The sequence below is a fragment of the Marmota flaviventris genome, chromosome 11, assembly GCF_047511675.1.
Source record: "Marmota flaviventris isolate mMarFla1 chromosome 11, mMarFla1.hap1, whole genome shotgun sequence".
NCBI classification, from domain to species: Eukaryota; Metazoa; Chordata; class Mammalia; order Rodentia; family Sciuridae; genus Marmota; species Marmota flaviventris.
Window position 1 is genome coordinate 55,379,886 of NC_092508.1, and position 24,848 is coordinate 55,404,733.

The following is a 24,848-nucleotide window of genomic DNA, read 5'->3' on the forward strand; positions in this document are numbered from 1 at the left end:
AATTATCTGGTTCTGTTACTGCCTGGACAAAAATGTCTATCAGGGTCACTGAAATCCCTTTTGCTCTTAATTTTTGCTCTTCTAACAATAATTGAATTACAAATTTTGTTCTCTAGATACTTTAACTAAGAAAGGGCAGAAACAAGTATAGGAATAATCAAACCATCAATGAATACACTGGGGTTTAATTTTTAAAATCTCTCTCATGAGTGTGGTCCATGTGTCAAGTCTCCACAGCTTGATCTCCCCTGGGAAAAATGACAAACCAAGCGCCAGAACACCTAAAATAAGAACCAGATGCTAAACACATGGGATCCACTAAGGCAGTTACCTGTGATGTTTTCTGTGACTAATTACGTCACATACCCACATACATTTCTAATATAAACCACTCCATTACCTACAGTACTCAACAGAAGGCTCCATGAGTCTTATGCTTTAAATGGCACTATGCTGCAACACAAATGACAACATGCCCCCTCCCATACAATAGAAATAATGTACCTTCAGGTTCAAAGAGACAGAGAGAAAAATGAGGAGGTGTTTAAAAGAAAATAAAGTTGGTTTTCTAAGTTTAGAAAATTTATTTTTTTCTCCAAAGGATTTTGAAAAAAATCTTCAAAATCTTTCTCCAAAAGATTTTGAAGAAAATCTAGGTAGGTTTCTACTGTATTAGACATTATTCTATTTAAAACATAAAAACTCAAGATTAAGAACACTGGTTAATTTACTTTAATAAGAAATCCCTTTTTCTACCTGAATTACGTAAGTTCTCAAGTAAGCCTCTATCTGCATGCTGCCCAGTTATATTTAAGAATAAAAATGAGAACACAGATGTTTATTTTTCCTATTAAAAAGCTAATGTAAATGTACTTCTTCATACCTTCGTGAAAATTAGTTTCTACTTACTACTCCTGATGTTTTACTTCAGGTACAGAATATAGAGAAGTCAAAAAATAGACCAGCACTACAATTATGTTGTAAAGAAAAGAAATAACTTCATCAAAAAAAAAAACAGGCTGGGGTTGTAGCTCAGTGATAGAGCGCTTGCCTAGCGTGTGTGAGGTACTGGGTTTGAACCTTTGAACCTCAGCCCCACATATAAATAAAATAAAAAAGGTACACTGACAACTAAAAATAAATAAATAAATAAGAAAAAAAAAAACAATAACATTTACTTCCTTTACTGACATTTTAATAATACATCTAATCCCATTTTTTTCCACTTAGTCTCAATATTTATTTTTTTAAAACCAGCATTCACATAGTGCATATTTATACTCACTGCATTTTCAAAAGTTACATAAAAATTCAAAAACAAACTAATACAGTTTTGGTAGGAGCAGTGTTGTTTAAAGTCAACTAAGAAGACATTTCACAATTCTGTCTACCTCTAAAATAAACACTTAACAATACAAATATCCTTTAGAATTCTTCTGAGGTATGACTGAACAAATATCCTTAATAATTCTCATCAACATATTACCAGAACATTTCAGAAATGTGAAAACTGTCATAAAAATGACCTTTCTTCATCATTTCTCCCCAATATATCTCAGAAATTCATTTTTTAAATAGCATTTATATTTGCACAGACCTAAAATTATTACTTTTCATTATAACCCATACAGAGATGTGAATAATAAATATGAAGTTACTTTTAATAAATCAATGGCATGGATATTGATTGGGTGGTAAGATGGCTGAAGACCTTGTTTGGATTCAGAGGCAAATAAACTACCTACAAAAGGAATTTGTGAGACAATTTAGGGGAATGTTAATATGGACTGAATAATTAGATATTATTATAAAATGTTTGCTATCTTGGAAGTGTGACCTATAATATTAGGTCCTTATTTTTTTAAAGGATGCATATATAAATATTTAGACATAATGTCAGAATTAAAAATATAGAAAAAAAAGGAAAGAATTATTGCAAAATGCTCATAATTTTTAAATGAAGGCAGGATCATTATACTATCTTTTCTATTTTTATGTTTAAAATTTTTTGTAGAAAGAAAAAGGGAAAGAAGGAACGAAAGGAATAAACAAACAGGATTACCTTTTCCCAGTCAACTCAGCTTCACCCTTCTTATTGAAGAAGAACTTGGAATCATTGTATCCCCATCCATTCCATTTCATAACTTCTTGCCTAATAAAGAGAAGAAAAATCTATAAATAAGACCGATGCTAACACATCAAAACTAAGCAGCATATTATTGACCATTAACTTTCACAATCATTTAAAAGACCTTATGTCCACCAGTATTTTATTAGTTGAAAATGACCACATATTAAAATGTCTATATATTAATATTTCTAACTATAGATTCATTCTAATGAACAGTACATGCTTTCCAGAGGACTATACTCAATGAATTCAATGTAATCAAAAGGAGAAGAAAAAGATCTAAAGGAAAAGATGTGATCAGAGTATGCTTCATTTTGTATATGTCATTAAGTTTAAATTACAGGATGCCCCAAAAATATTCAGCAATTAAAACTAAGAATTCGGGGCTGGGATTGTGGCTTATGGGGGTGGGGTTGTGGCTCAGCGGTAGAGTGCTCGCCTAGCACTTGCAAGTTCCTGGGTTCGATCCTCAGCACCACATAAAAACAAATAAATATGGCTGGAATTGTGGCTCAAGTGGTAGAGTGCTCGCCTAGCACATGTGAAGCACTGGGTTCGATCCTCAGCACCTCATAAAAAATAAAATAAAATAAAGATATTGTATTCACCTAAGACTGACAAAAGGAAGGAAGGAAGGAAGGGAGGGAGGGAGGGAGGAAGGGAGGGAGGGAGGGAGGAAGGAAGAAATTAATTTAAAAAAAAAAAAACTAAGAATTCACTTGAACAGGAGACAAAGTTTCACCTATATTAGAAAAAAAAATACAATTGTTAATCTTCTGCTATAATGAAAAAGACCAATTTACAAGATAGGTTCATTAGTAACAGACACTTTCTATAACATAAATTAAAAATCTCAGTACTGGACTCAAACTTTCTAAATCCTTAAACTTCTAAGTAACTAGCACTCTCTCCCCCTTACCTATATATCCTAACAATTAATGACTATTCCAGATTTCAGTACTCCAAAACATGCTTTTTAAAATTTCTAATATGCCAATATTTCAGTTTTAAAAATCATTTTCATTAAAATCAATGATGCAATCGCTCAATTTTACAAAGTACATAGGAATAGACAGATCTGAGACTGTGCAGAACACAACAGGCAACACACAGAAAAGTCAGTTTTTATTACATGTTTTATCATAGTGCCCTGATGTCATCTTGGCTACCAAAATAAATTGTTAATAAATCTTCTTACTATAAACTGAAGTATGAAGTTTATGATGAAAATAATTTGAAGAAAACTGTTCTTTATCCAGAAAGCAATCTGCTGCAATAAAATCTCAAAACAATCAGACACAGCGACACAGTCAGACTCATCCCCAGCTAGATGTTTCTTTAAAAAATAATAATTCAAAATAAAGATGTGCTTAGTAGAAAATGGTCCATAATTCTCAGGGGAGAGAAAAATAACAACTGACAATCAAATACTTTATTACAACCCTAATTCTTGCTCTAGTTCAAGAGTTGCAAACAAGTGGAACATGAACTGAACCAGATACAGATAACTCAATACATATACTGAAACCTCTTAAAATCTCTCTATTCAAGGGCTGGGGTTGTGGCTCCGAGGTACAGTGCTAGTCCAGCATGCACGAGGCACTGCTTCAATCCTCAACACCACATAAAAATAAAATAAAGGTATTGTGTCCACCTATAACTAAAAAATAAATATTTTTTAAAATCTTTATATATAAAACTGAGACAAACTAGAATGCTCTCTTTAAAATTACAATTATCAATAAAAATATAATTCCTATATATAAATTATTCAAAATACCTCAAGAGTATCAATCCAGAAGCATTCATAATGAGTGAGTTATAAACTAATGCCCAATATTTTCTTCTAATGCCACAATATTCCTACTTCACTGTAAAGAGAAGTTTTGGGAAAGAGTTTAGGGGAAAAACAGAAAAACCTCATGATTAACGTTATCACTGACACCCATTTTCTTAAGATTATACTTTCTAAAAGCAAGTTATCTTTCACTTTGTTTTTTAATGATTAAATTTCCTTCATGTTTATGAAGTACCATTTATAAGTACCATTTACAAATACTTTAATTATATTTCCATAATAATGTGTATTAGGACAATGTGTATTTCAATAAATTAATCTTTATTATATTTTCAATTATATACATAGATTTGTATGTGAATGCATTTTATTAATTAGTGGATTTAAGCATTTTTCATGAATTCTGTATTCTACAAAATAGCATGAATTCTATGTTCTACAAAATAGTTTGGCATTAATATACATGACTGCATGATCAATGTGATTCTGCAATCTGTACACTCAGAAAAATGAGAAATTATACCCCATCTGATTCAAATGTATGATATGTCATGATCATTGTACTGTCATGTGTATCTAATTAAAACAAAAATAGTTTGGCATTACACAAAATAAATGTAAAACTATCAAAGTAGTCATTTTGCTTTGGTATTACAACCACCAGATACTAGGAAATCATTTCAGTACAGATGTTGAACTTGGCATATTACGTAGGTTAATAATGAGGATCATTTCCTTAAAATTATCCCTAGAATTCAAAAATCTTTCTATTTTTTTAGTTGTTAATGAATCTTTATTTTATTTATTTATATGTGGTGCTAAGAATCAAACCCAGTCCCTCGCACATGTTAGACAGGCACTCTACCACTAAGCCACCATCCCAGGCCCTAGAATTCAAAACTCTTATTCCCAGATGATCCAAAAGTAAAAAGTAAACATAGTCACAAGGGCTTACCCTTAGCACTGCATGAGAAAATGAATCAAAGTAAGCAGGAAAAATCTGTTGCCAACCCCACAATATGTATGTAGATCGGACCCAACTTTTTCTTCTATCAGAGTCTCTGATTTGATATCAAGCTCCTTGATCCATTTTGAGTTAACTTTTGTGCATGGTGAGAGAAGGGGATTCAGTTTCATTTTGTTGCATTTGGATTTCCAGTTTTCCCAGCACCATTTGTTGAAGATGCTATCCTTCCTCCATTACATGCTTTTAGCCCCTTTATCAAATATAAGATAGTTGTAACTTTGTGGATTAGTCTCTGTGTCCTCTATTCTGTACCATTGGTCCACCCGCCTGTTTTGGTACCAGTACCATGCTGTTTTTGTTACTATTGCTCTGTAATATAGTTTGAAATCTGGTATCGCTATGCTGCCTGATTCACACTTTCTGCTTAGAGTTGCTTTTGCTATTCTGGGTCTTTTATTTTTCCATATGAATTTCATGTTTGCTTTATCTATTTCTACAAGAAATGCCACTGGGATTTTGATTGGCATTACATTAAACCTATAGAGAACTTTTGGTAATATCGCCATTTTGATGATGTTAGTTCTGCCTATCCATGAACAGGGTATATTTTTCCATCTTCTAAGATCTTCTTCTATTTCTCTCTTTAGGGTTCTGTAGTTTTCATTGTATAAATCTTTCACCTCTTTTGTTAGGTTGATTCCCAAATATTTTATTTTTTTTGAGGATATTGTGAATGGGGTGTTTTTCCTCATTTCCGTTTCAGACGTTTTGTCGCTGATATACAGAAATGCCTTTGATTTATTCATGTTGATTTTATATCCTGCCACTTTGCTGAATTCATTTTATTAGTTCTAGTAGTTTCTTTGTAGACCCTTTTGGGTCTTCTAGGTATAGAATCATGTCTTCCGCAAATAGTGATAATTTAAGTTCTTCTTTTCCTATTTTTATGCCTTTAATTTCTTTCGTCTAAGTCTTCTTTGATATAATGAGAGCAACTAAGAACAGAGCAGGGAGGAAGAGCAGGAGGAAAAGATTAACATTAAACAGAGACATGAGGTGGGAGGAAAAGGGAGAGAAAAGGGAAATTGCATGGAAATGGAAGGAGACCCTCACTGTTACACAAAATTACATATAAGAGGTTGTGAGGGGAATGGGAAAAAAACAAGGAGAGAAATTAATTACAGTAGATGGGGTAGAGAGAGAAGATGGGAGGGGAGGAGAGGGGGGATAGTAGAGGATAGGAAAGGTAGCAGAATACAACAGTTACTAATATGGCATTATGTAAAAATGTGGATGTGTAACCGATGTGATTCTGCAATCTGTATTTGGGGTAAAAATGGGAGTTCATAACCCACTTGAATCTAATGTATGAAATGTGATATGTCAAGAGCTTTGTAATGTTTTGAACAACCAATAAAAAATAAATAAATAAATAAATGAGGTCATTAGGCTGGCCCTAATCCAAAAAAAGAAAAAAAAGAAAGAAAAATCTGTTGCTATATCCTCCAAAATAAAGAGACTGACATTCTCAAGAAGCTTTGGTCTTAAATTCAAATTGGGTTAATACTCTATAGAATTTCCAGGTTTTCAAATGTGGGATAATGTACCCTCTTCTTTTTCCTCCCAACTGGAAAATTCTTCCTCATTGCTACAGTTTAAATTTGGAATGTCCACCCCCAAGGCCCATGTGTCACAGGCTTGGTTCTTAGGTATGGTGCCATTGGGAGGTGATGGGCCCTTTATAAGAACTATTAGGTCCCTGGAAGGCATGCTCTTGAAAGAGACTGTGGATCTCTTCCTTTCTCTCTCTTTTTTCCCATGTCCTAGCCATGAAGCAAAAGACTTTGCTGTACCCTCAATTCCCGATATGCCGTCTTGCCACAGGACAAAATCAACGGGATCAAATGTTCATGGACTAAAACCTCCAAAATTGTGAGCCAAGATAAACCTTTACTCTTATTAAGAGACTATCTCAGGTATTTGTCACAGTAACAGAAAGCTAACACATTTATGAATGAGGGATTTACAATATCTATACCAACTTTTTAGGAATCTTTCCCAGAAGTTGAAATGCAAGCATTTAGAATATATTTGTGCCAACACAGTTTTATATTGCGTAAACTGTACATAATTAAAATACAATTTACCCTAAAACTAACTTTCTGATATCTTCAAGTACCCCATGTATTAGATAAAAGTGGGTAAATTTCCTAGGGTTCTGATTTTCTGATTTTATTTTAAATTTATGTTAATGTATCCCCTTCGAATTATTAATCCATAACAGGAAGTTAAACACAACTATGTGATTACATTAAATTTTAAAATAACTTCCCATGTAGCAGAGTATAGTGAGTCCACTAAAAGGCATTATAGCATTTAAAAAATAGAGTAAGCTTTACATATCACAGAATTCAAAAGCTAAAAAGATCCCTAGATACCACCCAGTTTTCAGATAAATAAACTGCCCAGGAAGATCACAAGGCTAATATAGCTGTGAGTATCTAAAGTCTGGCTCCCAGTCTCATGAGAGTTAATATCTGAAACCCACTAAGTCATGTGCTCAGGTTAAAAAAAAAAAAATTCCAGGAACCCTTTTTCACCACATTGATATTTTCAAAGCACTATTATATGTTATTATTGCAGTCACTCTTCTGTACTTGACCTGAAGGAAAACATTTAGAAATAAATAAGAAATATTTAGAAATAAATATTTAGAAATAAATAAGAAAAATATCATCACTAAGCCAGATGCTGTATACCTCCCCATAGTAAAATGAATTCTGCCATTCAGAATAATAATCCCAGAGTACTACAAGCAAGCATTAAAGTGAAGAGTGATAAAAGAATCTCCCAATATTCTATAAGACTCAAATAGAACAATGCAATTTTCAACTAACCCCAGAGGTCAATTAACCAGAAAGATCACTCAGACATTCCAATCCTTAGAGGTAACCACACCAAATTTAATAGCTTCAAAATACAAGACTCTCCCTACTGCCAAAAAAAAAAAAAAAAAGTTTGATTTTACTTCATAAAAAAATACTTACACATTGATCACAGTACCATATGGTGTTAAATGTACGGTTTCAGTTAGTGTAACCAAACAAAATTTAGACTTAAAAAATAGCATCCTATATACACAAGGTGGCAGTATTCTCCATAATATACCTGGTGTACATATTTAGCCTTCTGCATTTCCCAGGCTGTTATTTATATTATCTTTAAGTGAAATATTTGATTTATCCTTGTTATTACTAAAACCATAAAAAGTTCCTTACTTTAGTCTTAAAATGTGAGATTAAGTGTAAGTCTTGGTTTACATATAGATTAATCAGATTACTATTCCTCTATACAAGTAATAAATTGCAAGCATCTGGATATAAATGATGGTTTCTACCATTGCTATTTTCTTATGATATTTTTCACTTCAAAATAAGGAAATGGAAAAAATTATTTAGCATACTATCATTCCAAGTTAGCGGTAATAAAAAGTTCAGCTAACAACTTATTTTTAAGTTTCCCTGATAAAATTCCAACAATCAAAATTCTGATAAAAGATATACTATGCTACTCAGTTTAGATGAAAACTAAACTTTGGCCTAAACTTTCCAGTTTAAAAAAAATGAGAAAAATATCATATTCTCAGAATTTTTGAAAAGTGGAAACAGAAGTATGAAACTGAAGTGCTAAATTTCAAACTAACCAACCTCTTTATCAGTTAAATGGCAAATCAATCCCACAGATAGTACAATATGCCAAAGTTTTTTTTTTAATATTTATTTTTTGTAGTGGGACACAATGCCTGTATTTATTTATTTTTATGTGGTGCTGAGGATCTAACCCAGGGCCTAGACGAGCGCTCTACCGCTGAGCCACAACCCCAGCCCATGCCAAAGTTTTTTTTGTTTTTTTTTTTTTAAAGTCCTTAAAGAATTTTTTGTGCTAATTATCCTTATTATCTGTTTGTACACTTAATTACCTTAAGGCCAGAATTACCTACAAGAAATTCTGAAAGTGAAGTAAAAAATAAAAGTGATGAGAAAGATACCAAGACTTGATCAATAAAACACATACACTCTTCAAAAGATACCAAAAAGGAAAATCCTATAAATGAAACACTATTCCTACTGACTTCTTTATTTAAAAAAGAAAAAATAGAGCTAAATTGCCATTAGAAATATGAAAGCCCATGGGTTGGGGGAGGCTTTGCAATATTTTTTATCCTACAGTTTAATCTCAAATGTAGATGCTCTAAAATAAATTTAAAATCATATTTATATCTAGTCTACATGTCCTCCAAAATTATTCCTAAAAACTCAATAAGAAACCTTTTAAGACTCTTTACACTATGTACTGACTCAATCTTTTCATACAGGTATATTAATCTAAGCAATTTAGTTATTCATGTCCTACAAAATTATTTCTGAAAACTTTAAAACTATTTACAATATGTACTACCTCAATCCTTTTCAATAGGTAAATTAATCTCAATAGTTTATAGTATTTTATATATTCTTTTTAAAAGAACCCTTTACCCCCCAAAAAATCTTTTTAATTAACAATGCAACATCTCATGTTTCCAAGATTGTAACATCTGACTTAGAAAATATAATAATGCTACCAGGCTTTGATATGCAACACCATCAAATATCTGAACCACACAATTTTTCTTCTTGCCTAGTATAAAATATACCATGCTATATTTTATATTATATAATATAAAATATTATAATTCATCTGATTATACTTTTATTTCCTACAGAGAGAAAAAATAGAACAAGTGAAATGGCCACAAGGCACAACAACTTTAGTTTTCGTCACGAATTAATCTATTTGCTAATTAACTTTGATCACTGGTGAGGAAAGTTAATACCCCTCATTCTCCCCATTTTTAAGTTTTTGTTGTTGTTCACTTGTTTTTGTTGTTATTGTTGTTTGTTTGTTTTTAGTGCTGGGGATCAAAACCAGGGCCTTGCACATACTAGGGAAGTGCTCTACCACTGAACCAAATCCCTAGCACCCCCATTGTAAGATTTTCAGGTCTAGTTGCTATAATAAAAATTTAGTCCTTTGAGTTATTAATCAACTTTCTGATTTTTTCCCACTGTGCTAATATAAAGTGACATAAATATGAAATTTAAGAATACAGAAAATTGTTACCTAGAATAGGAAAAAGAGGGACCTACATATAAGCCACTTCACACAGCAACCACGTACTAAGCTTTCACAGGTAAGGTCAAGTCTATGGCCCAGCAACACAACTCCTCAATATATACTATAGAGAAGTTCATACACAGTTTCTAATAAGGGACACAGTCCCTTATTATATGTCCCTAATAATGTCTGACACAGTCCCCGGAACACTGTAAGAGTAGTTAGAGGCATCGCTAGAGGAAGAAATATGTAAAGTGGAAAATGCATTCAGTGAAATATGCAACAATCAGAAGCAATGAGGTAGACAGATAAACATATAGAAACAGCGGTGAACAAAAAGGAGAAACAAGATCCATAGCATAATAGCATTTAAGCAAACTTAAAATAGACACACTAAATAACACTGTATATTTTATAAAACATATATAGAAGAACATTCATGAGTGCCTGTGGGAGGGACAGATACAATTAGGAATCAGAGACAAGAAAATAGAAATAAGGACCTTACACAGACCAACACCATAAACTCAAAAGTATAACTGCTCCCTGAACCTGAGGTAAAAATGCTGCTCAATCCTTGAATCTTGAAGCAGTATCTCTGTTGCAAGGAAACAATTTTTCTTTCATCTATATGAAAGAATTCCATGAGGGTTTATTATAAAACCCATCACTGGCCTTATCAATCAATCTTTTTTTTTCTTAGAGAGAGAGAGAATTTTTTAATATTTATTTTTTAGTTTTCGGTAGACACATCTTTTATTTTTTATTTTTATGTGGTGCTGAGGATCGAACCCAGCGCCCCCTGCATGCCAGGTGAGCACATTACCACTCAAGCCACATCCCCAACCCCAATCTTACTTTTTAATGATAGAATTCCATTATAATTAAGTCATCGAGTCAAACATTCAATAAATCAAATACATCTTTTACTCCCCATAGTTAACTGTTTACAGTTCAAGAAACTGGCACTCACTCTAAAGAAACTTTTTAAAACTTTAAGAGCCAAAAATTGTGCCTCAAAGGCCCAATTTCTATTATATTTGCTAAAAATAAATAAATGAAAGAAAAATGAGGGACAAGGAAGAGGCTCAAAGTAGGGAAGACTGGAGCAAGTAAAAAAAGGTCAGCCTTGCACACTGGCAGAGTAATCTGGTAGTCACGATTCATTTCTTCAAGGCTTTTGGGGTGCCTTCCCTTACCCCCAAACTTCTCTTACATATTACCCCAAATTCTACCAATTGGAAATTTACTGTGGTTTAAATAATGTCTCTGGAAATGGAAATATTAATCATGTAAGCTACAGTAATACCCATGACAAATATCTTGGGCCACACATCTTCACACAAAGTTGGCACCCACGATTCTGAAGGCCTGGAAAGGTACATCTATCTTATCCTCTACCTTTATGTGTTGCTCTATATCACAAGGAGCACAACCCAACCCAAATCAGTATCAGGGAGCTACCGTAGCAAAAGAAATGGCACAAGGAGATACACCTTCCTTGACCACTGGTGTTCCCTAAACTATATTTTAAATTTCGTGATTTTGTTCCCCTTGCTGTCCACTAATCTAATCAATACTGTAATTTGGACAACAATGCCAGATTCTCTTTAGCACCAACTGGAAATGACAGTTCACTTTCATTGCTCACTCCCTCCTTACTAGGAATTGAAAAAGGAATTAGATCACAAGTTTATTAAACTGACTACTCTGTTAAGTAACCAAAGACCATTTCTGGTCTGGCTTTGTATTTCTGCAGGAACTATAAAAATGAACACTATAAAACTGAATACAAAGAAAATACTATAGAAACAAAGTGGAGGAGAGGGGTTTCACATTCTACTATTTAGACAGATAAACATTTTATTTTAAAAGCAGAGTCCTGGATGCCACCCTAGACCTAACCTATAACTGGAATCTCTGGCATTGTGGGTCTCAGAATGCACATTTTTAAAAAAGCACCTATGGGGGAGGTTGTGGCTCAGAGGTAGAGTGCTTGCCTAGCGTGTGTGAAGCCCTGGGTTCAATTCTCAGAATCACATTTAAATTAGTAAATAAATAAAGATCCATCAACAACTAAAAAATATTAAAAAAAAAGCAAAAAAGCACCCATGGCCAGGCCAGGCGTGGTGGCATACACCTGTAATCCCAACCACTCAGGAGGCTGAGGCAGGAGAATCACAAATTCAAAGCCAGCCTCAGCAACTTAGCAAGGCCCTAAGTAACTCAGTGAGACCCTGTCTCTAAACAAAATATATAAAAGGGCTGGGGATGTGGCTTAGTGGTTAAGTGCGCCTGGATTCCAGGAGATTGGAATTAAGAGAAAGGAAAAGAAAAAAAGAGAAACTTTAAACTCACTGCATCATAGGAGAGGATGGACCTGGGTCGAGTGCAGCAATAAAACAATGGGCAACAAGAGGGCAAAGTGGAGGAGAGGGGTTTCACATTCTACCATTTAGACAGATAAACAGCAGAAAAATCTTATCTACCCAGAGAAACATGTGCAAGAAGTAATTCTAGCAAGAAGCCTGATGGATTTCTGGTTCTGAGCTCTAGTTCCATACTGAGGCCAAGTTCCATTCTTGCCCTTGACTTCCTTGGTGCCCATGTCCTCATAACAAATCTCCTTGGGTCTGGCAGTATAACTCAGTGCTAATGCTCTGTGATTAGCATGCTTGAGACCCTGGATTCGATCTCGAAAACAGTAATAATTATGATGATAATAATAACAGTCAAGCAGAGGCAAAAAAGCACAAGGCTTTTCTCACCTAGTAAGTAGCCCAAATTGACTGAAGTATAAATATTCAAGAAAGTCATGGAAAACAGTAAGAACAATAGGATGAAAAAATATATATTTTCCATGTTCCCTGGTGCTATTAAAAGCAAAAATCAAACAATGTTTGCTTTACAACTTCAATGACTATCCAATGCAGATGAAATCCCAATTCTTCAACACAGTACCAATCTACATTTTCACCTTCTTTAACAGCTATTTCTAGCCATGTTAAAAGTTAACACAATTCCTTGTACATACCATGCCCTTTTATGTCTGCCTGTCTTTGCACTTGTTAAATATTCCCTGTCTAAAATGCCCTTCTCTCCCTAAAGAACTCCTATTTATCCATAAAGAGCCAGTCCAAAAATCACTTCTAGAAAGCTTTTCTATCTTCCTCAGGAATTTATGACTTTATCCAAATACACTGATAACAGTGTTTACTACAGAGTATCTTCTATGTATCTGTCTTACATAGCTCCCCTGTACTGCCAATCATTTTTGCAATGTTAAAACATACCACAGCACCAGTGGGCAGTGAATACCACACTTTCCCTGAACAAAGACTGATCAGGGGCAATAGAATGGAAAACTATTTTTTAAAAAAAGGAAAATAAACAAAGGGAGACCAGGCTATACATGAGACCATTTAGATTTCATCCACATTGGTGACAGTGGAAAAAATTAAAAGTTGCTTTAGAATTACAGCTAATAGAATCTATCCGATTTGCCAATAGAATGAACAAGGGATGGGGAATGGAGCTCAGCAAGGTGTTATGATGGATGTGTTAACCCTGAATGTCTAAATAATAGTGAAAGCAAATCCAAATAGTGAAATACTGAGATTGAAGACTAAAATAATACCTTATACATGCACACTGAGTTGAAGATACTAGCAAGACAGATAGAAATGCTCAATAATTTAAAATGTTAAAATGAGAGCTGAAGGTGCAGTATTATCTTAAAAGTTTCCCCAATAGTAGTGAAAGCCAATACAGTCCAAGTAGATAAGATTAATAAGAAAGGAAATGTAGAAAAATTAATCTTAGGGATTTATAAATTTAGGAAGCAGAAGTCAGTCAACAAGTATTTGGCCAGCTAGATAAGAAGAGTTTAAAAAAAAAAAAAGCCAGAATAATGGTCACATGGGAGCTAAAAGAAAAAATAAGAATATCTATCAAGTATTTAGAACTGGTCAAAAGGAAGACTAAGGTTTTATAAATAGGTTATTGATGGCTTTTAAGATAATATTTTATAATTTTAAATGGTGGAATTTAAACTTTTAATCCTTTGGAAGATATCAGTATTATTTTGAGCTAGGTTAAAGTAGGAAAGAGAAATAATAATGATAATAATAACAATACATAACATTTTATGTAATACATAATTATATATACATTATATATTATATAATAATATTTTTTAAAGTGATACAAGTAGAAAACTTCAAAAAGTTATTTAAGCATACCTTTTAAGCAGCAGAAAAAGTCATCAGAGTAGAAAACTGATTGGCTCAGAAAAATAAATAGGGTAACTCAAAGATTCTAGAAAAGGAATCATCAAAAACAATGAGCTGATAATCTAGATGATCATCTTTCAATAAATGATAGCCAGAGTTTATTCAGCTCATTCAGCAGCCCAAGCAGCTTTGTCCTGTGATCACCACTTCTATCCTCCAAGCAACAGCTAATTAGAGCAAGGTAGACACGTGACCCAGATATTAAAAATGAGGGGGTTCAATTATTCTCTGGTATTGGCTGAATACTCCAGAAGGATAAGTGCACACACTGTTCCTCTGCCCAGAACACTTGTCTGCCAACATATCATATGGCTAAACTCTCTCATCTTCAAATATTTGCTCTAAAGTCATGTTCTCAGTGACATCCTATTAAAATTTGAACTCCACCTTCTTATTCTCTTGAACTTTTCTTTTTTCTATAGTACTCAACACCTTTCCACACATAATAATTTACTTGTTAGAATGTAAGCTTTAGTAAGACAGAAAACACAAGTGAACAATAAATACTTGTTTAAAAAGGCACAAAATGGATGGAAAGCACATTAAAAGAAAAAGGAACAGATTCTGTGATATCAGAATAGCATCAAGGATAAAGCTCTAGATTTGAGATAAAAGATCTAGATTCAAATATGAGCTGTATCACTCACTAGAAAATGACTATTTGCTGGCAAATACCTATGAACTTAACTTTTTGATTTGTGAAATGAGTGGGGTATTAGGATCAAATAACATAATATGTCTAAGACAAGCAGGATAACTACAGAATTCAAAAAAGTTTAATTTTAAAAGAAAAGAATGAAAATAGTTCAAGATTTGGGATTGAAGGATGTGACTGGGACTAGTGTTAACACTAAGAGAAGTAAGAAAAACCCAGAACAAAAAACTTCATTTGGAAAAGAGAAAATTATTTAGGTTTGATTTATAGCTATACTGTCCAATACAGTATCACCAGTCTTGTGTGCCTATTTAAATTTAAATTAATTAAAAACAAAATTTAAAATTCAGCTCCTCAATCACATTAGCCATATTTCATGTACTTAATGGACACATGTAGTTAATGGTTATCATATTGAACAGTGCAGATTACAGAATATTTCTATGATAATAGAAAGCTCTATTGGACTATGCCAACTTATAAAATTTAGGTTGACATCAGAAGATTTAGTCAATTGAATATGTGACTAAAGTCACGAGAGAAGTCAAATGGGTGTTGTTATGTCTCTGAAGCTGTTTTCCAGAAAATTTCAAGCCTTTTTGAAGATTTATATATCCAACAAAGTAATCAATCTGAGTGTAAGTTGAAAACATCTGTGGGTATAATGAATTAGATGTCATATTATTTGATTTCAAGGTCTTGGAATACAAGAACATTCACCTATTTGATAGTATAAGGTTTCTAACACAGCAACTACAAATAGAACCTGGGAGGTAGCTGACATGAATTTACTCAACATCCTAGCTAAAATCTCTGATTAGTATCTTCAAACATACTGTCTACCAAATATTACATGCAATCATACAATAGTTTTCTTAGCAAGTGACAATATGATATCTACAACTCCATATCTCACCTAGAAAGCAAAACTCTCATCAAAGGAGACTGTAGTAATTGGAATGGTAACACTCTTACTTAATAAGAATAGTTCAACTACTAAAAGATCCCAGAATTCACTATACAAATGCTTAAAAGAATCAAAGGCAGAGGTTAACATTCTCATTTTAAGAGAGCAGTGCAAAAACTACCTTTTACATATTTCTAAAACTTAAAGAGAATCTGGCCAGTGAGAATGACATAACTCAAAATGCAAAATCAAGTAATAGATTTAGACTTGTGATTTTAAGCTGATCTTCTAAGGTCATAATATTTGAACACTGTAAGGATTTTAAGGTCATCATGTTTAAAAACTCAATCTGTTTCTAAGAATGATTTAGTACCAGAGACCATTTTATTGATTACATCAGAGAGCTGATGTACTTAAGAAAACTGAATATACTAAATACTATTTTAATTATGTTAGCCTCTTCCTTTCCTAGTTTTTCATATTAAAATAAATAACTATTCAAATCAATAACAATGAATAAAATAGTATATATCTACCAATGGAATATTATCAGGATGAACAAAATGAACTATACATAATAACATGGATAAATATCACAAAAATAATTATAAGGGAAAGCAGCCAAACCCAAAAGAATAGACACTATATGATTCTATTACATAATTCCATTTATATATCATTTTAAATAGGCAAAATTAAACTATGGTGCTAGAAGTTAAAGTAGTGTTTATCAGCATAGGATAAGCCTTTGGAAGGAGTATCATGTGGGTTTCTAGGGGACTAGTCAGGCTGTTTCTTAATCTAAATACTGATAAAGCAGATGTGTTGACACTGCAAAAATTAATTAAGCTGTAAACTTGAGATATGTGAACTTACTTTTGAAACATTATATAACTATTCAATAATTTTTTAAAATATGTGTGTATATATGTGTATAAGTACATGTGTACGTACATATACATGTGTGTGTGTACACATAAACACTTAGAACTATTCAAATAAGGTTTTACACTATGTACCTCCCCAAATTGTCTCAGGACTATCAGACTATATGCATTACACTATACTTTGGGAAAAACTAACTTATCAAATAAAGATAAGGGAAAGGGAAAGGCATGAACTGAGAATGGCAATACGTCTGATGTAGTTACAATACATACTAGTTATCAAGGAAATAGGAAACAGGCCTAAAAAGTCTGACTAGAACAGACTCTCCTGGAGAACCATAACTTACTACCAAAAAAATTATGTAATATATTCAGTAGGCAACGGTGATAACACCTACTAGTAAGACATCCAGTCAGCTACCATCAAGCTTCAGGCCATTTTTCCTAATTTCTCCGAAAGCATTCCAGCAATACTTCCATTCTCAGGCTCCAGTTTCCAACACAGGAAGACTTCAGCAAGAGTAATGCTCCTGGCCCCTGCCCAGCCCTAACATACTCACAGTTTCTCATGGGAGGAGTGATTCAGCTGGTCAGTGAATTATGAAAGACACCAAGCGCTTGGGGTTAGCCCTCTCTTTGGTATCTATCCTCTAATATCTCTGAGACAGTATTAGGCTTGCTAACTCTGCCCCTGAAGAGATGGTCTTTTGTGGTCCCACATTGCCTGTGATAGTAATTCAGGGTAAATACTTGGTATCCAAATCTAAGCAATCCAACCAGTTTTGTCAGTAATAAAGCTGACATTTTTACCTCCACTGTCCATATCTTGAACTACCTATCAAATTATTCTGTACTCAGATGCTGAGACAGAGATAGGATAAAATATTACCCCTAAAACCCAACAAAGAGTGTACTAATGGAGGGAGAACAATTACTACTTTATGATAATATGGCTTTGGTTTAATTTAGGGTTGAAATCACTATACTAACTGGTAAACAGCAGAAGTTACCTGCTCAATAACAAGAAAATAAAATCAAAAGGAATGATACTTGCTTAGCACTTGCTTTTAAAAGTTCCAGAAAGTGTCTCATCTAACAGCAATGGCATTCTATTTCTTTGTAGCCTAAAATCAGATCACCCGATTTATTTCCAGGTATTTTTATTAAGTGCCAACGAGGTAGATGGCTCTCTAATAACTTCTTTTTTAAAATATTTATTTTTTAGTTATAGGTGGACACAAGATCTTTATTTTATTTTATTTTTTTTAATGTGGTGCTGAGGATCAAACCCAGTGCCTCACGCATGGTAGGTGAGCGCTCTACCACTAAGCCACAACCCCAGCTCTCTCTAATAACTCCTTAATATAAAGACATCTGTTTGGAGAAGATTTGGTTCATCTCAAAATGCAATCCAGATTGGTATGATACCAAATAACTATAGAGAATAATAAGTCTTCAAGGTTTCTTACTCATTCACAGTCCAAAGACTGAAGTAGTCCTAAAGCCAAACAATAAATCCTCCATGACCTCTTCTCTTTTCTCCTTTGATCTTGTCTCTTCCACATTGCTCCTAACCTTATTCCTATTTATTCCCAATACTTTCTTCTCCTACAAACCAAACAAAGTCAAAATTCACTCATAGAAAGAGATTAGTCTATCTTTTTAAATCATGTATTTTGTTTTCTTAAATTATGAATTTAATTTTGACAGGATAATACTTTATATGACATGGTATTTGATTATGATCCATTTGATTGCAGAAGGTTTGAAACTTACCATGACAAAGAGACCAATTTGATGAATAGTTTTTTCCCTGAAGAACAATGTCAAGTATGTATAGAGCAAACAGAAAGAAACAGGCTTGGGAGTAAGACCCAAGGTGAAATGCCATCCCTCTTATTTCACAGTTGCATGACCTTAGACAAATTAACTACTCTGAGCTTCCACTTCCTCACCTGAAAGCTACATATAGTATCACCTACTCTTCAGAGCTGATGTATGAATTAAATGACATAATGTACATAAGTTTTAGAATGGTGCCTGGCATGTTAAGATTTACCCAAATTAAAACTCTACACCATCACTAGAATTCCTAGGTAAGAACTCAGAGTATGCTAACTATTTCATTCAATGTAACTATTAACATAAGTCAAAGAATGTTAAGTCCAGTAACTTATGCAAATAACCTTTGCTGCAGGAATGCACCTCCTACAGGCTTCAGGAGCCATTCTGGGAAACATTTACAAACATTAACTCAGCTTTTTCCTTTCTGGAAAACATCTATCTAAGTAGATGTTAAATACTGTATTGTTTTTTTTTTTTTTAAAGAGCATATGAAAATGTCATTACAAGCAAATAAATTAGTAGCATTCTTAATCTAATTATTCTTCTGATATTAACCAGAAGAATTTATAACTTCTGTAAAAACTGCCATTAAAGCAGCTCTGACTAATGCAAATTACAATGAGGTGAGCCAAAGTTAAAAATGGGAAAGCCGCTAACAATAGGAAGGGATAGAAGTCAACAAGGGATTTTTTCCTTTTCCTTCTCTTTTCTGTAACATTACAGTCACTTAAAAAAAAAAAAAAAAAAAAACTGAAAAAAATCCAAAAAAAAAAGACATAAAAATGTCACATGTGTAACTGACATTTACTATAATTTTTAAGAATCTAAAATTGCATTCAAAAACAAGGTCAAATGAAAACTGTACATGGAGTAACACACACTTAAAAAAAGAGGATCCAAAATTAAACTGTCACCCTCAAAAATCTGCTCAGCAACCTCAAATAATGAGAATGTATGTTCCTAGCTAATTAAAGTAGTTGGAACCAACTCAGAGGAGATATGACAAGTTAACACATTTTGGTTGACCGACCCTCTTAAATGCCCATGTTCCTCAGGAACTCTCATCTCTTTTCTATTTTTATTCACTTGTCCAACTCCCGTGGCATTAATTTAGTCACATAATCTTAAAAGTATCACCTAGTGCACTAACTTCCAAAACTCTCAAATCCATCCTTTCCTGTCCATTCTCACTGTTATAATCTTGTTTTAATCCTTCAGTATTTCTCACCTGTTGCGCTCCAAACACCTCCCCTAACTTATCTCCCTATGTCCATCTTTACTCTTCACCAACCCATTCTCTTCTCCTTCCTTTTTTTTTTTTTCCTAGTATTGACACTACCACTGAGCTATATCCCCAGTCCTTTTTTTTTTTTTTTTTTTTTAATTCTGAGACAGGGTCTAAGTTGCTGGAGCTGGCCTAAAACTTGTGATCCTCCTGCCTCAGCCCCCAAAGTCCCTGGCATTACAGGCATGCACCACTATGCCCACCTCCAGCCCATTATTAATACTGTGGCTGGAGTGACTTCTCTCAACCCAAACCCAATCTGATCTTATCTATGATCAGCTTCATTCCTTCAAGCATTTGCCATTACCTAGCCCTTTCACTCTTTCATTTTGTTCTTTCATTTTTTTATCACCCTATGACATACTATTTTACTTATCTGTTCATTGTCCCCACTCCGAATAAAATATAAATTCTGTAAAGGGCACAGTTTCTGTTCACTACTATAGGTCACTTGAATGAATGGACTGATGACCTATAGATCAAAGGCCTCCATGACCGGACACTGTGCTCTTTTTTCACTTTATTTCCACTGCACCAACAATGAATCGTCTGGTTACCTAAATACAATATGCACTTTCATACCCCCTTACTTTGACATATATTTTTCCCTTTGCCTGGAATATAACTCTCCTCACCAATGAACCTGCCAAACTATCACCAATATCTTAAAACCTTCTCCAGAAAGCTCCTACTGACCTCATGGAGTACATCCACCATTCTTTCTTTCCTTTGTACTACATCAGTACCTTTATCTACAGTGGCTTTAATTAAACTACTGGAATATGTTATCTCCCTTCCTAGACTGAATTCTTTAAGGCAGAGGACTATTTACTCACCTTTTTAACACTTATGGTAGTACTTGTCATAAATTAACTACTGTGTAAATGTTCACTAAATTATGTGAGCATAATTAATAATGTATGTATAACTATTCTGTAAGAAGAATGAAAGCATGAAGTTTCCCTGGGTGTGGTGGCACACACCTGTAATTCCAACAGCTGTTGAGACAAGAGGATTGCAAATTCAAAGCTAGCCTCAGCAAAAAGCAAGGTGCTAAGCAACTCAGTAAGACCGTGTCTCTAAATAAAATACAAAATTGGGCTGAGGATGTGGCTCAGTGGTCAAGTGCCCCTGAGTTCAATCCCTGGTACAAAAAAAAAAAAATTTTTAAAGCATGAAGTTTCAAGAAGTCACTACTACAAGTTCATGTGAATTTAAGTCTATCCAGCCATGAGATAAAACAATTATAATTTTCAACACAAACCACAAAATTATTCTAAAGTAACTGCTTTATGATTACAATCACACTTTACTGGATATATACTCTGGCTCCTTCTTGCTCCATCATTTGCCTTTCTCTTAGGCTCAGTTCTGGTACTAACAACTCAAGGCCCAACTAAGCAATAAAAAGCAGAAAACAGTACTGGGTTTCCTATGAATAATCTATCAAATAAATCATTCTCTGAGGGAGTTTTGATGTTTCATCTAATAAAGGTTTTTCTTCTAATACAAGTTAGTATTCTATTTTGTCTTTAGTCAGCATTTTTATTAAACTTCAAAGTACTTGTACAGGATTAGATTTTAACATTAACCACCTAACCCTGAACCAAAAACCAGAGCTTCCCACCAGCTGTAAGCTATGCCATAAATGGGATAGAGCTACACCTAGACTATTAATGCATTCAGTCCTTGGAGCAGCCATACAGGAAATCAGTCACCTTCAACCACAGTGACGGATCCATTACCCTAGTACAAACATAACTATTTTTTCTCTAAATGCTGTAAACCAAGGCAACTAAATCCAACCATAAGGAAAATCTGCCCTCCCTGCTTAGTTCTTTTTGCTGTACTAGAGATTAAACCCAGGGCTTTGTACATGCTACGCAAGCACTCTACCACTGAGCTATATTCCCAGACCCCTGCTTAGTACTAGTAGTATGAACCTGCACATGAATGTACAATCACACAGAGATGCATACAAGTAAGTAGACATAAATATATGTGAAGCCATTTACAAAAGAGAAAGTCTTAAACACAATCACAGCTAATATAACATCAGTGTGACCAAAGGATGAAATAGATGTGATCTTTGATTTCTCCCTCTCCACCACTTGGTAACCAAGTTCTGGAAAATGTCCCATCTAATGTTTTTTTCAAAAATTATGCCTTAGTTCAGAATTCCAACATTCTTCTTTGGAATAAGAGACACCTATTGGTTTGTCTTTGGACACAGTAAAAACTGCAGCTACTATTTGTTGAGGGTTATATAATAAGCATTGCACTGAGCACTTGATCTTTTTAACTCCATATTTTTTTTTGCATTCTCACAGAAACACTGCACATTTTTAAAAATGAGGAGACTGAAGCTCTGAGAGAGGCAGACTTGCCCAAAGGTAAAATTGCCTAGTGAAAATTCAAACCAAACTGCTCAATACTCTTCCACTTGGTTCTAGTAAATCTGATCATGGTTTGCCCTACGTATAATTCTGTAAAGTTTCATCTCTCACGCCTTTATCACTTGTGATTCTCACCCATGCTGCCACATTTTCCTTCTAGTAGTTCCCTAATCTCTCTCACTTCTTTACCTGTAAAAATACTGTCTACCAAGAATACTTTTTCCCTTCTTCAGATAGTGTGTTAGCTTTCCACCACGATGACAAAATACCTGAGAAAATTAACTTACAGGGGAAAGATTTATTTTGGCTCATGGTTTCAGACCATGGTCAGCTGACTCCATTGGCAAGGCAGAAACATCCCAGCAGAAGGACATGTTGGAGGAAAGCTGTTCATCTCATGGCAGCCAGGAAGCAAGAAACAAGGAAGGGGCTGGGACTAGATATACCCTTCCAGGACAAGCCCTCAGTGACCCACCTCCTCCAACCAGGCTCCATCTCCCAGTTTCCACCATCTCCCTGTAGTCCATCCAATTATGAACTTATCAGTGTATTAATCCATGGATGAGATCAGAGCCTCATGACCTTATCACTTCCCAAAAGCCTACCTCTGAACACTACCTCTGAACCAAGCTTCCAACACATGAGCTTTTGCGGGACACCAAACCATAACAGCAGGCTATTTACAATATAAACATCAGGATTATTCAGACAACCTTTATTCAGAAAAGCTTTTGCCCTAACAAAAACAGTCAAAATTGGATTAAGAGACTATATGCTACAGGTATCAACTAAATTTCTTATCATACTGCATTATAACTTTATTAGTTATAATCATTAGGTTCTTAAAAGTAAATACTGCATTTTAAAAATCTCTGTATTGCTAGTATGATGTGTATGTAATAAAGGGCTCTCACATGTTGAATTCATGAATTATTCATCAGAAGCAGTTTAGTTTTAAAACTTGGCTCTGAAGTCAATTTCATGTGCTTCTGAATTCTAACTTGCCACACAGTATACCTGCTAAGCCTGCAGCCGACTTCTTAATGAGTGTTTAAATTTCTTCTTCTGTAAAATGGGAAGAAACTGCACCTACCTCATAGCGAGAGGAGTGCAAGAAATAATGGATTTAGCACAAACTCTGGCTCTTTGAATACACACATTAGCAACATCTTTCTCACTCGCAATGTCCATGTTGATACAGCTGCATCTCAGAAAATAGTTTCTTGAAGTAGTTTTCATTGGACCTTAAGATTCCAGCCCCCCACCCCAAATCGGAAGCTTAGATCTCTTACAAACATTCTCATTCACAGATCCTTGTCTTTTATATTATGAGGAGACTGAAGCTCTGAGAGAGGCAGACTTGCCCAAAGGTAAAATTGCCTAGTGGAAATTCAAACCCAGGTCTATATGCCCAGCCACTACATGATATACAGAATTCATTAACTATACCACCCTACTCATCTACCTAGTTATGCAATTTATTGCTTCTTACTACTCATGGGCTTCCTACTTCAAAGTCAAAAACTATGCCCCTAAAGGAAGCGGAAGCCTCGCCCACAGAAACCAGTGAACACCTTTTTTTCAGAATGTGTCCCTTCCCCATGCCTTCACCCAGGATCATCTAGTACAAACTTGAGTCTCCTGGGAGGGACAGCAATAGAGCCCCTGCTACCCATTCCAAGACCTTAACCCCCAAAGTATTTTAGACAGAAAATGAATTCCTGACATTAAAAACCCAAGAAAAAAGATCTCTCTGGGCCCTTCCCCAATAAAAGCTCCTCAATTCTATTACCCTCATATAGTAACCAAAATCTCCCACCCCATCCCGTCCCCTTCGGAGATTCCGGGATCTGGTCCACTATCTCTCGAAAGGTGAATCCGTACTTTCAGGGACCAGGATGCTCTCCGCCCACCCGTGTCGACTCCCTTCCCACCTTCCCAGTGCCCTCGCGCCGCACAGGCCCGGACTGGCCCCTCACCGCCGGCTGCTTCCACAGACCGCTACTCACCGCTTCTTGGGGATGGTGCCCGACTCCTGTGCGGCGGGAGTGGCCGTGGCCGCCGCCGTGGCCGCCGACGCGGCTCTCCGAGCTTTGCACTCATTGGTACTCAGAACCTCCTGGGGCCGGCCCAGCAGATGGGCCGAGAGAACCCGAAGCCTCCGCCCAGCGCGGTCCAGGTCCGAGTCCCGGACCGCTGCAGAGCCGGGGCTCGCGCCCGTCCTGCCCGCCGCAGCCGCCGCCTCCGCCATGGCTTCCGCCTTGTGCCGCCGCCCGGGACCGCTGGGCGTGGGTGAAAGGTCACTCAGAGCGGCGCCCGGCGCGACCATTCGCTGCGGCGCATCCCGGCAGCCACCGCGGTGCCTGGGCGGCGGGTGCCATGCGCCTGGAGCTCTACATTTTCTGCCCCCGCCCACCGCGCCCGCCCTCCCTCCCCTGTCACGCGTCTACCGCGCGCACCTGCCAAGCAGGTGAGTTTGAGCTAACTTGATTGGCCCTGCCCGGGTTTGGCAGGTCCAAGAGCCGAGCTGC

General features: G+C 35.3%; 1 protein-coding gene across 1 annotated transcript in view; it reads right to left on the reverse strand.

The window, feature by feature from the left end:
* Agps (alkylglycerone phosphate synthase) overlaps positions 1-24,612 on the reverse strand; it is a 136,812-nt gene extending 112,200 nt beyond the window's left edge. Inside the window, exons 1-2 of the mRNA XM_027946024.2 lie at positions 24,327-24,612; positions 2,063-2,152 (exon numbers count right to left, since the gene is read on the reverse strand). Coding sequence (XP_027801825.2) covers positions 2,063-2,152; positions 24,327-24,568 — 332 coding nt within the window. The 5' untranslated portion in view covers positions 24,569-24,612. The remainder of the gene's footprint in view (positions 1-2,062; positions 2,153-24,326) is intronic.
* Positions 24,613-24,848: the final 236 nt, after the last annotated feature.